General features: G+C 40.5%; 1 protein-coding gene across 1 annotated transcript in view; it reads left to right on the top strand.

Moving 5' to 3' along the window:
- jarid2a (jumonji, AT rich interactive domain 2a) overlaps positions 1 to 13,153 on the top strand; it is a 288,957-nt gene that overhangs the window by 168,405 nt on the left and 107,399 nt on the right. Inside the window, 1 exon segment of the mRNA XM_052015784.1 lies at positions 5,107 to 5,257. Coding sequence (XP_051871744.1) covers positions 5,107 to 5,257 — 151 coding nt within the window.

Genomic DNA, 13,153 nt, shown 5'->3' with positions numbered 1-13,153 from the left:
TGAGCCGTCACTGTTGATGTATTTTACGATTCTTGCAATGTTAGCTTGCCTAGGTCTGCTCAGGCAGGCCTCACAGTAGACGTGACTCCTGTGAAAATTTAGTAAATAATGGCTTGAATGCTTTGTGCAGCATTCCCTTTGTAGATATTGTGTAGCTGATGAGTGCCGCTGGTGATTTTGCATTTAACTCATTCTTAGCTTGCAGTTGAACCAGTGCACTGTCTCCATTGGCATTCATCGCCAGGGAGATGTTATGCAGTGCTGTTTTTTCATGTGCGTGGCATTGTGTTGTATTGACTTTGTCTCCCAGATTTTAATCTTGTGTACTGCTGTTCCCATCTACGGCAGGGGAACATATGCTTCTTGACAGCAAACAGCATCTGGGCATCTGTTAATGAAATATTTCAAACATTGACCTTTCTTGCACATTGACGTTCTCTGTTAACCCTTGAGAACAATTCTGATGACTGCTTAACTTGGCTGAAAAGCATGTACTCAACAAAAGATTCACCCTCCCTCCCATATTTGTAGAATTTCTTACACTTAAATGGCAACAGCCAACTTGTTTGTCAGTAAACAATACATAGAACGATGACGCGTCCCATGCAAGGCTAAATACCATGATGGCTTAAAGCAAGCTTAAAAAGCAGTATTCAGCCTCCTGAAGGAAGAATGGGGTCTGGATGGAGTTCCACAGTCAGTGCAAGCTTGCAGTTGTGTGTTCAAATGGAAGTTTATTGTGTTTGAGTCTGGCCAGTGCGTCTTGGGGCTGTTTGACTTTTGTGTGTGTTTTTACATCTGCAGCAGGGCACATAAGAGATCTATGCATTTTATAGTCTGGGCTGCTTAGGTCCGTTGTGATGACGCTGTTGTAATCCTGACTTGGGTTAAGGTTGCATCATTGTTGAAATATTTAATTAATTTAGTGATGCACAGTAAAATTGTTTGGGGGGGTACAATAAGGACATCTGTAAGTATCCAGTAGGGCTTTGCAAGTTCAGTCAAACTGTGTGAACATTAATGTTTCCAGTGTCTGGGACATGTATGAAATTTAAAGTTATTTAATGATGTTGCTGGTACTTGTGCATTTAACACATTCTTTTTTTATTGTTTTGCGAAGCCAATTTATTGTCTGCTGCCTTTCAGGTTATTAATAAGGTGTTGAAATTATTAATCAGATGGCAACCTCAATATTTTTATGGATGTGGTACTGTATTATGCTTGTTTTCTGCAAAAACTTGTTTACTAATTTTTTTTTCTTTGTTCCTCTTCATGGTTTTGCCACTGGTATTTATGGCAACTTGTATGTACAACAGACAGACTTTCCAGATGGAGGGTCTCGACCCAAAATGTCGACTGACCATTTCCTTCCTCCCCAGATGCTGCCTGACCTGCTGAGTTCCTCCAGCATCTTGTGTGTTGATGACCTTCCAGGCTTGTTCAGCTTTCCAATTACCAATCACAATAATTCTTCCTTGCTTTAGAACCTGCCACCACTCATCCAACTCCACCCTCCCTATCAGACCATGTCTATCGAGTGGTTTCGGGTACAAGTATGGAAAGGCTTGCTGCAGCTTAACCTAATTTGCCTGTGTTTATAGATCTGTCTTGAGAAGCAGCCTTATGTGATTGATGCAGACAGAATTGAGAACAGGCTCCCATGTTAGAGCCAAGGACTGGTGGCACAGAGGTCTAATAACCCAGAAGTATTCACTTTCTATCCTTTGCCTTTTTGGATTGTTAGGGCAGGTTTTTAAAAGACCCACACGTCCAGGTTTTGTTGTTAGTAGCTATCTAGCAGCTGATTTCCTGTCTTTTGCAGACACGATCAACTGTATGCGTGTGTATGTGTCTGTGTGTGTGGCCTGGAGACAGCGCCACATAGCTTACTGTCCCATGGCCAGACTACTGGGGCTGTTTGGTAGTGTGGTAAATACACTTGAAGCTAACTGCATGACTGCTAGCTGATAGCAAGCTTGGGAAAAAATGAGTTAGGAAAGATGTTGGTTCTTTTCCCCTTTTTGTCTTTGTCTTTAATCATTACAATTACGTGGGAGGTGACGAGAGAAATACAGAATGAATTTTATGTGAAGTGTTTATGTCTGCCACTGTACACTATATTTGATGAACTGCAAAATGCATAGTAGTTTTTTTTATATACACTTAAACTTGGGCAGCAGTGGCATAGCTGGTAGAGCTGCTACCTCACAGCACAAGTAACCCAGGTTAAATCCTGAACACTGATGCTGTCAGTGTGGAGTTTGCATGTTCTCCCTGTGGCTGCATGGGTTTCCTCCCACCTCCCAAAGTCATGCAGGCTGTTAGGTTAATTATTCCACTGCACATTGCCCCTTTTGTGTAGGTGAATGGTAGAGTCTGAGGGGAATGTGGGGAGAATGAAGTGGGCTATTGTAAATGGGTGGTTAATGATTGATGTGGACTTGGTGGGCTGAAGGGTCTGTTTTGTGCTGTACAGTTCTGTGGCGCTCCATCCTTTCATTAGATAATATTGCTAATGCTATCATTAGATGTTTGCTTTACACTGGGGCAGCTGTAGGAAAGTCAATAATCTGCTTGTTTTGTCTTCTAGTTTGACCATTCAGGGATATTGCTATGTGCCCTTGTAGCTCAGTTGCCATAACAATGCTTGTGGATTCAAATCCTGTAATGGGACTCAAACATTACATCTACTCTGATATTTCAATGATAAACTGAAAAGTTTGAGATGCTGTTATTATTGCTTTAGCTGGCACAAAAACACAAGTCTATGATTCTATGGTTTCCTCGTAAAAGATTAAATACAGTGATAGGATGATTTTGATCCATTTTGCAGCTTTATCCACCTTAATTCTTCAGTGGTTGATTTGGCTTCTTGCTGTCTGCCTGCCATTTGGTAAAGCACGTTGTTTAGTTTCATGTGGATCTCCTTAGGAGTTCGCCCAGGCTATGAAAGCTGTGGAGAATGATGTCAAAGTCAAGTTTATTGTCACGTGCACAAGTACGTGTATGCACAGGTGCAATGAAAAACTTACTTGCAGCAGCATCACAGGCACATAGCATCATACAAGCAGGACTCACAAGAAAAACATAAATTAAACATAAACTATACACACTTTTTACAAAAAAACACAATTAGAACAAAGAAAAACAAAGTCCATTTTAGTGCAAGTGATCAGAGTGGTCAGTGTTGCTAAATGGTAGCGGTGATTAGGGTCTTGCCGGTTGGTTCAAGAACAGAATGGTTGAAGGGAAGTAGCTGCTGTTGAACCTGGTGGTGTGGGACTTCAGGTGTCTGTACCTCCTTCCCGATTATAGCTGCGAAAAGATGGCATGGCCTGGATGGTGGGGATCTTTGATGATGGATGTTGTCTTCTTGAGGCAGCGCCTCCTGTAGATACTACCGACGGTGGGGAGGGATGTGCCCGTGAGGTATTGAGCCAAGTCTGCTACACTGCAGCTACGCAATGACACAATCTGCTTTTGCTTTCTTTATAACTTGGGTTCCCTTTCTGGGAAGAAATAGGCAGATTTCTTCACATTCAAGTTCACTGAAGCATTTTCACTGATCTTGTATATGAAGGATAAAGCCTGTAGCTTAGATTTTCTATCTCCTGTAATTTTGATGTTGGCACCAATCCATCTTGAAAGATAGTACACCATTACAATTAACATCAAAGAGTCAAAATGAGAATGTTAATCCATGGTTTATTATCAGCACCTAAAGTAAAGCAGAATGGAAAATTAAGTCTTTGTGATTCAGAGAGCCATCGAGAATCAAGTTGACCTTTCAGTCTGCCAGTCGGTGAGGAATCTGATCTTTTGATTGGTGGATCAGTGTCTCACCTTGCAGAGCAGCTCTTTACTGCATGAAAGTCGAAAATATTGCAGATGCTGGAAATCTGAAATAGAAGATGCTGGAAACACTTGGCAGGTTAGGCAACATCTGCGGAAAGAGAAACAGAATTAATATTTAAATCTGTAGATACTTTATCAGAACTGGGGAAGATAGAAAACAAGTTAATGCAGAACAGGCAAGGGAGGGATGGATTTGACACCCTAATCTCTGGTTAGGGTGAGGCCAGGGTTGCATTGGATATAATGGTCAAATGGGTTATTGGGGCAGTCAGAGGTGATAATACAGACAAAAGTGCATGTCATTAGAGTCATAGGAGCCAGAGATGTACAGTACCGAAACAGGCCCTTTGGCCCAACCAGTCCATGCCGACCAAGGTGCCCGTCTAGGCTATTCTCATTTGCCTGCGTTTGGCACATATCCCTCTAAACCTTTCCTATCCACGTCCTGTGCATTTAAAGGATAGCCCCATCTTCACTTTCTTGTGATTCATTTTCTGAAGAAGCATCTGTGATTGCACACCATTTAATATTGTTGAATGTCTTCAAAGCAATCAATGTTTCAGCTGACTTTTTCTGGTAGTTTTTCAATAATATGAAATATTTGGATTGGTTGAGAGGAACACTTCAGGGACGTACTGAAATGCCCTTTTTTACGATGGAAAATGAGCCCCTTGCAATGCTTGGACTATTGAGGATATGTAAGATTGTAATGAATTCAGTTCATGTTTTTAACACGCAATATATAAACTGAAAGGACAACACAGATGAAGGCAGTGAGGAACAGTCCCAAGCAGAGCTCATCGTCCACCAAGTTTTATTTTTTAGCCAGCACGACTTTTTTTCCTTTCTGAGCTTATTTTTCCTGGGCCACTTTTAGTCACAGCCCCATTTTGGTTGACAGATCCAGAAAAGCCTCCCTTGAGGTGAGTGGTGCAACTGTGGGGTGTCTGCTTGCTATGTTTGGTTGCTATGCTCTTGTTCAGAACAAGTTGAAAAGGTCCACACCAAAAGGAAATACCCTACACAGGCCAAGGATGTTGGATTGTCCACCCCTCTCTTTGACCACCCTGTTTATGAATTATGTAAGCCCGTAGGTGAACTAACTTTGAGAGGTATTCATCAACTTGTTTTTGTAAGTGTCTTCTTTGTGAAAATTGCCAAAGTACAAATTGGTGCGATATGCATGTTTTATTTAAATATTGTTTGGTTTACAGTGTTGTTTACTGATGCCACAGTATTTTGACCACACAGGTTCTCTCAGCAATGTTTCCTCAAATGGACCTATACCGTCACCCGAGGTGGGAGTTGGAACTGGGAAAGAGGACGGGTCAAATGCATCTCAGAAAGGAGACGGAAATGATACAAGCTCATCGGAGAATGAAGATGGGCCAGTTCGAAAGAGGTTAGTTATGAAATATCTTACCAAAAAAGAATACCAATTTATTTGCTAAATGTTGTAGTGGATCCCTTCTCTTGAAAATGGCTTGTCCATTCTGTAGAGTCAGTGCGAGAAATCTTATTCTGTTGTGCTTGTTTCATTTTGGTTCAAAGTTATTTGGCTTGTAGGTTTCACCACACTATGCCTCATTGGTAGATAAATTCTAAATCTATTTTCATAGCAGCAGATAGATAGAAATGCATTTTAAAGGGAACATTGATTTTGGCTCTTAACTATGACTCTGTGATTCTTTGGGAAAATGTCATTCTGACCACAGAGGCAAGAGCTCAAACACTCTTGCATTAGGTAGCAGAGAGAGTAGAGTCTGTAAAAAGTCAGAATTAATTTGCATCCTGCTGTGAATTGCATGCATTTGGTGCAATCAAGCAAGTGCCACAACAGGCAGATTAAATGGACATTTGTAACATTTTTATTTTAGGGTCAAAAAATGTGCCTTTGTGCCATGGCGGGTATCAAAATGAATAACCATAGAATGCAAATACTTGTTCTGTTTAACGAACTTGGCTTGATGATTGCATTTTATGTAGCAGTGAAATAGCAAACTACAAACATCCTCATCTGTCATGTTGTGATAGCCTAGCAATTTGTTAACAAGTTACTATCGCTGGGATATGAAATTAGATTTTACTCAAACAGATGTGCGTTTGCGTGGTTTGCGTTTGAATGTAGAAGGCACTATTTTCCTTTTTATTGTTGATTGTATTCCTGCTTTTCCATCTGGCCGCCACCTTTCCAGCTAGTTTTTGTTTTAACTTGAATTAGTTGGCAGCTCTCTGCTCCAAGAATAGATGATTTTGTGTAACATATGAAATCTAACCAAAAAAAAAAGTACTTCAAATTTTCCTCAGTTTAGATTTGGCATTTACAATTTCACCTTGGCTCCTTAGTACTGCACCTTCTTGAGCCCCATATCTTGCAGCTGGCGGTAATATTTAGAGAGTGAAGCATTGAGTTTTCAGTGTAGCACAATGATATTAAACAATATGAGACAAAATGAAAGGATCTGTGCACAATGATTGTTTTAGAAGCCATATCAGTCTGTCCATAAATAACCAAACAATTCAGTTAATATTAGAATCAAAAATGTTGCTTGGTTTCACTTTGATATCACTGCATCCTATACAGCTGTTGGTGATAAGGTCAGAACTCGTCTGCTATGTAGGGAGGTATTTATAAAGAGCAGGTGAGAGAAGGTGAAGTAAAGAACCCACTGTGGTTTCAATGAGATCTTAAAATGCCTGGGCCTGTTTAGAGAAGCACCCCATTATTTCAGAGTGATTCTTGAGAGGCCTTGCACGTCCCCAGTTCAAGGCCAATTAGGGATAAACAATAAATTATGTCTGTGCCAGTGATACCAATTTCCCTCTCTGCCCCTCCATACCCTCCCCCTCCCTCCTTTTGACCCCAGGCAAGGCAGAATTGGCCTCTTTCCAAGAATATTAAAGTAGAAATTCTGGTTGACGCTAGCTTGGTAAATATCAGTGTATGTTAATTAAGATCTTTAAAATAGCCCAATCTATCTTTAAGGGATCTGCATTGCTTCTACCAAGGTCAGTATTTATTGGCCATCCTCAGTTGCCCTTAGGAAGTGATGGTGAGCTGCTTTCCTGAGCTCTTGCTGTCCCCTGATGGTCTTCCTATAGTGTTGTTGAGGTTGGACATTCCAGCATTCAGACCCAGTGATAATGAAGGAATGGTTGTCAATATTATCAGAGTAGTCTTGGCAAGTGACTGCATTGCATTTTGTGGATGTTATGAAGTGCAGTTACCGGTGTAGGAGAGATTGAATATTTGGGCTAATGGATGGGGTGCCAGTCAAGCTGGCTGCTTTGGCATGGGTAGTGTAAAGTTTCTTGGGAGTTTCTGGACCTACACTCATTAAGGTAAGTGGGGAGTATTCCATCACACTCCTGACATTTTGTAGATGGTGGAAAGGTTTTGGGGTGTCAGGCGGTGAGCCACTTACTGCAGGATACTCACCTTCTGACTGCTCCTGTAGCCACACTACTATGTGGCTGCTCCTGTTGTTTCTGGTCAGTGATTGACCGCAAGGTGTTTTTGGTGGGAGACTTGATGATGGCAATGCCTTTGAGTGTTAGTGCACTTGGCTTTTCTTGATAAACCAATAAAACAAAACTATCAATCTATCACTCGGTTGCAAAGCTCTGACCGTTATATAATGAGCTGCTTTTTTGGGGGGGGGGGGGGGGGGTGGGGGGAAGGATCCGAACTTCTACTGCCCGGTGTGTGTAAAATTGCTTCCATACTTCACAACACAAGCCCAAAGCATGATTGATCCACCCCCGTGCCTAACAGTTGGAGGTGTTCTTTTCATGAAATTCTGCACCCTTTTTTCTCCAAACTTTCCTGCATCCTCATCACAAAATTCAGCGTCAGAAGTTTGCAAAGGAACATCTAAACAAGGCTGATGCATTTTGGAAACTAGTTCTGTGGACTGATGAAGTTAAAATAGAACTTCTTGGCTGCAATGAGCAAAGGTATGTTTGGAGAAAAAAGGGTGCAGAATTTCATGAAAAGAACACCTCTCCAACTGTTAAGCACGGGGGTGGATCGATCATGCTTTGGGCTTGTATTGCAGTCAGTGGCACAGGGAACGTTTCACTGGTAGAGGGAAGAATGAATTCAATTAGATACCAGCAAATTCTGGAAGCAAACATCACACCGTCTGTAAAACAAAAAAAGCAGCTGAAGATGAAAAGAGGATGGGTTCTACAACAGGATAATGATCCTAAACACACCTCAAAATCCACAATGGACTACCTCAAGAGGCACAAGCTGAAGGTTTTGCCATGGCACTCACAGTCCTATGACCTAAACATCATGGAAAATCTGTGGATAGACCTCAAAAGAGCAGTGGATGCAAGACAATCCAAGAATCTCACAGAACTAGAAGCCTTTTGCAAGGAAGAATGGGCAAAAATACCCCAAACAAGAATTGAAAGACTCCTAGCTAGTTGCAGGAAGCGTTTACAAGCTGTGATACTTGCTGAAGGGGGTGTTACTAAGTACTGACCATGCAGGATGCCCAAACTTTTGCTTCGGGCCCTTTTCCTTTTTTGTTATTTTGAAACTGTAAAAGATGGAAATAAAAAAGTAATCTTGCTTAAAATATTAAAGAAATGTGTCATCTTTAACTTTATGCCTTTTGGAAATCAGATCATCTTTTACTCGCTTATCTATTCACAGTAACAGAAATTTTGTCACTGTGAAACTTTTGCATGCCACTGTATTACAGAATCACAAATAACAATGAAGTGGTCATGCACTCAGTTTCTGTTATTGTTGGTTGATGGAGTAATGTTGGCAAAGATACTGGGAAACTCCTCTATGGATGGTGGTGTGGTTTGAGTTGGGAATGTTTCTAGCTGTGCTGACTTCAGGTTTGGAAAATTCTGCACATGATCTTACTCTATCTTAAAACTTGATGGAACGTACCTGGGAATGGTGTCCTGCTAAGTTTAAACAACTGCAGTTGGGGAAAATAGTTGAAATGTTTAATGAGTGGATGCTGGGAAAGTGTAACACATGGACAGTGTGGAATGGGCTACTTCAGTGTTCCTCAGTTTGCCATTGTGGTGGTGGTGTGAATTTAAAATATGAAGAAAAGGAAACTTCACTTTAAGTGGATTTTTCCAAAGGTGGTACTGGTATTTTGGAATTGCATAGGCTTTTGGATGACAATCCAAATTGATGATTAAGGAGCTTCAGATTTTGTCTGTCATGAGGCAGGAAACAAACGTATGTTTATAAATCAGCTTTTGTATTCCCAGCGAGTCCTTGGGTACATCATGGCTAATTAATTTTGTTTACGGTAGAGTTGTCATAAAAGCAGCAATGAGATAAGTGACTTGTTAGTCTGGTTCCTTGTAATTTGATGGCTAAATGTTGTCCTGGAATGTCCTTGCCTACTTTTCCTTCAATAGTGCAGTGGAGCTGTTACATCCATCCAAGCAGGGAATCGGGGCTCTTGCTAGGCATTGCTTCCAACAATGCAAGCACCTCTTCCAAAGCACAGCTGAAGTTCTAAAGTATGATTTGAATCAAGAACCTTATTAAGAATAAAGAAAATAGTTTTTTTTCCTGGCCAGGAAGTGGTTACAAGCGGCCCACCTCAGGAATTGTTAACGATCGATCTTCTCATGCAAATAACCTGTATGATGTATTTATAAACAGACTTATTAAAGGGCGAACAAACATCTGGTTCAAGAAGGTTAGGAGTTTTAGATAACAGAGCCAAATGGGCTTTACTTTTCAGTGGGGAAAAATGTTAAGTAGTTACTTTGAGAGCACGGAGGGATATGTGATAAATAGCCCAAAGTCAAGAGTGCCTTAAAGGAACCTGGTGTAGTTTATTTGACAGCTTTTTATCTCCAGGCTTTGGATTTAAATCCAAACCAGGTGAGGTAGGGATCTTGGACAGGGTAGGTTTGGTAAATTGGAGTGGAGAAGGTCTTTTACAGCAGTGAAGGAGGTGTGTTGCCCATGGTGATACTGAACTAGGCCATTGCTTTGCTCTGTATTTGGCAGTGCACTGCAGGATTTGTGCTAACGATGAATGTCTGCAGTGGGAAGAGCACTAATTCCTTCTGTAGCATGTATGGCCTTCGTAAGCAGAATAAAAACCCTGATGAATGAGAGGATCTGGAAGTTAGTACGTAGGTTTATGAACTGTCAGCATTTCTACTTAATTGGAATGAATAGTCCTGCAGAAAAAGAGTGTACATCCAAATGAGCAATGAGACTACACCATTCTTATATCAGCCCCACCTTCTATTCTGGTCACCTCAGGATAGAAAGAAGAAGATTATCCTTGAGAGACATCAAGGCTGAATAGCAATGGCTGAAGTTCTTTCTCTCTAGGGAAGGTGCGTGAAGGCATTATTGTGCTGTGCCAAATATCAGTGAGCATCAGATTCAGGATTGGCCAATTGTGCTGTCATGTCCAATCATTCTATGGGCAAGATGCAACCCGGAAATGTGCATCATCCATTTCTTGGAGAAAGTTTTTCTTTCTGTCTAAATTGAAAAAGGGGAAAGAAATACTTGACCTCAAAATATCTGTGTTTTGCAGCTAATGGAACCATTTAGAAGCTGTGGAGAAAATAGGGAATCTAATTTATGCACATCACAGCCCTTAAACAGAAATAAGTTAATGGTCCATTTATCAATTTGTAGTAGTTAATTGAAAGGTATGCATTGTCCAGAGCGCATGGGGAGTTTTTAAAAGGATGTTAGAAATCATGGGACCTTGGTTTAATGTCTCTCTCATATGCTCATCACCCTGCTTCTGTTTGTTTTTGCTACATTCGGATGTAGAAGGAAACGAGAACATCAAGGGGATAATATGCAAACTCCAGACAGGCAGTACCTTAGGTTCTGATCAAACCCAGGTTCCTGGAGCTCTGAAGCAGTGGTACTAATTGCTTTGCAACAGTGCCATCCTGTCTTGTGTAAGAGATGAAACCTCAGACTTTGCAATGTTCTATACTATTGACTGAAGACTTTTCTTGAATGTGTTGAACACTGATTATGAAGTAATTATTTGGGACAATCTGGGTGGAGCATGACAAGCTCTTAGAGTGGACGATTTGTTTATTTGGGTTCAAGAATTCTGCTCTATATATATTAAGATTCTTTAAGATCTGTGTTAGTGCACTGCTGGATGTATACAAGGGCCAAGTGTCATTTATGTTTCAACAAGTTTTTTTTCAATCTGAGAGTAACCTTTTTTGTTCTTGCTATCCTTTGGGTATGCTTTCAAGTATGAAAGTGGGTAATAATGAGTTACTAACCTAATTAGGGAAAATACTCAGGGTGGTCATGTAACTAGTTGAAAATAAAGATGGTTTTGTCATTTTTGCTCTTTACTGTGAACTATTCTACCACCAAGCATGCAACTTCCACAGGTTTACAGTACTCAGCAATTTTGATGAAGGTGAACTCTTGGTAGGCCTGGAAATTAATATCAAATTGACTACTTTTTGTTTGCTGGTCAGCTAACCACAGTTAAAAGGATTTTAATGTTCCAACACACTTTCATTGCTGTAAGGATTAGCTGATATTACTTGGAAATTCTTTGCAAATTGGATAAATGTCTATAGTTGGCAGATTCTTCATCACATAAGACACAGTGGCTGATTTGACTCTAGAGGTGCCTGCAGGTGGTAGGCTTTTAGTCTCCTGAGTGGCACTTGTGAGCAAAGTATCCAACAGTCACTCTCTTGTTGCTTGTAAATGGGAGGACAATCTGCACATCCACTTTTTTTTATTGTCCTCCCATTCCTGTAAGCTCAGGCTGCCCTCAAAGATGTTCCAGTTAATTTTGCTGATGGATGTTGCACTTTGACTTCAAATGTGTGGGATACTTGAAATGTGATTACAAATGGTTGGATTCTAGGTGAGGTGAGGTTCCTCCCAGCTATTACCACAAGTAGGCTGGTGTGATGTTGTGGTAAAAAGCTGATTCATATGTTAGGAATCTGCACAGCACAAGGTGCAACACTGAAGAAAATACTGCAGGATCTATTGAAACAGCAAATATTAACCTCAGTTGCAAAATGCATTTTTTTTGTTTCTCATGTTTGTTTGTAGTGCAAAATAAAGTTGTTGGCAGATTTGGATGAAGGCAGGTGATGGTAAGCTGAGTCAGAGCATAATTTCCATTTACTTTTGTCACTTGATCAGGTAGTTGAGCAGCGTACGTAGAGAACAGAAAACACAGACGGGTTAACTGCTTGATGTGGCTATTAATTTTCTGGCTTTATTTTTTAAAATCCTTTTTCCATTTATTCTGTGGTTTTTATATTAAAGGCATTGCAGCCAACACTAAATGTACTGAAACACTGAGCCAAGAACAGGTGCAAAATACTTTTGAAGCACATAGAATAATGTTTTCCATTTCAACCTATCAGTGCTACCATTTTGGTTATCAAATTGATCCTTATTTTGGTTGCCTCTGGTTGTCTTTTTTTTTATTAGAAAGATCTGGGAGTACAGGTCTGATGTAAGACCCTTTTAATTAGTTGGGCTGCAAGCCAAAATTTTGATGTTAAACATCTGCCTTTCACAAATCGCTGCTTTAATATTGCCATTTGGCCATGCAGCACGTTGAAGACAGTTTCAAAACAAAAGAGATCCATTGCCTGAGTTTGTGCATGGGTTGTCTTGACCTTGGAACCATTCACAGGCAATTTTCTATTGATCCCGATCAGTTAAACTTTGAATTTAATTCACAGTATGGGTACATTTACACAAGTCCTTGACTGTCAGGAAGATTTGCTGCAACAGACTTCCCTTGAACTGCCGGAAGTAATTGTTTTTTTTACAATTGCGAGGCTTTTCAGGACATTTGAGAGGACATCGAGTTCAAACGAGATGGGACTAATGTGTAGGAATGTCACTGGGGAGTTGGCTGTTTCCTCTCCTGAAGAGCATTAGTGAGCCAGTTAATTTTTCAGAATTTTTAAGTTGTAGTAATACTCTCTTCTCTCCCCACCAACTCCCATTGGGCAGAAGGTACAAAAGGCTGAAAGTGTGTATCACCAGGCTTAAGGACAGTTTCTATCCCACTGTCCTTGCTCTGTACTTTCTCTGTAACTATAACACTTTATTCTTCTTTCTCTTGCTGCTTTACCTTGTACTACCTCAATGCAATGTTGTAGTGAATTGATCTGTATGGGTGGCATGGTTTTTCACTGGCCCTCAGTACGTGACAATAATAAACCGATTTAATTAAAAATTGATGGAGAAGCAACTCCCCCATCCCACCTCTTTCTGGGAACTTCAGTTACAAGAAAACATCCTTATTGAATTTGCATA

This window comes from Pristis pectinata, chromosome 5, assembly GCF_009764475.1.
Source record: "Pristis pectinata isolate sPriPec2 chromosome 5, sPriPec2.1.pri, whole genome shotgun sequence".
Lineage (NCBI taxonomy): Eukaryota > Metazoa > Chordata > Chondrichthyes > Rhinopristiformes > Pristidae > Pristis > Pristis pectinata.
The sequence above is the reverse complement of the archived record's forward strand: the minus strand, read 5'-3'. Positions and strand labels throughout refer to the sequence as shown.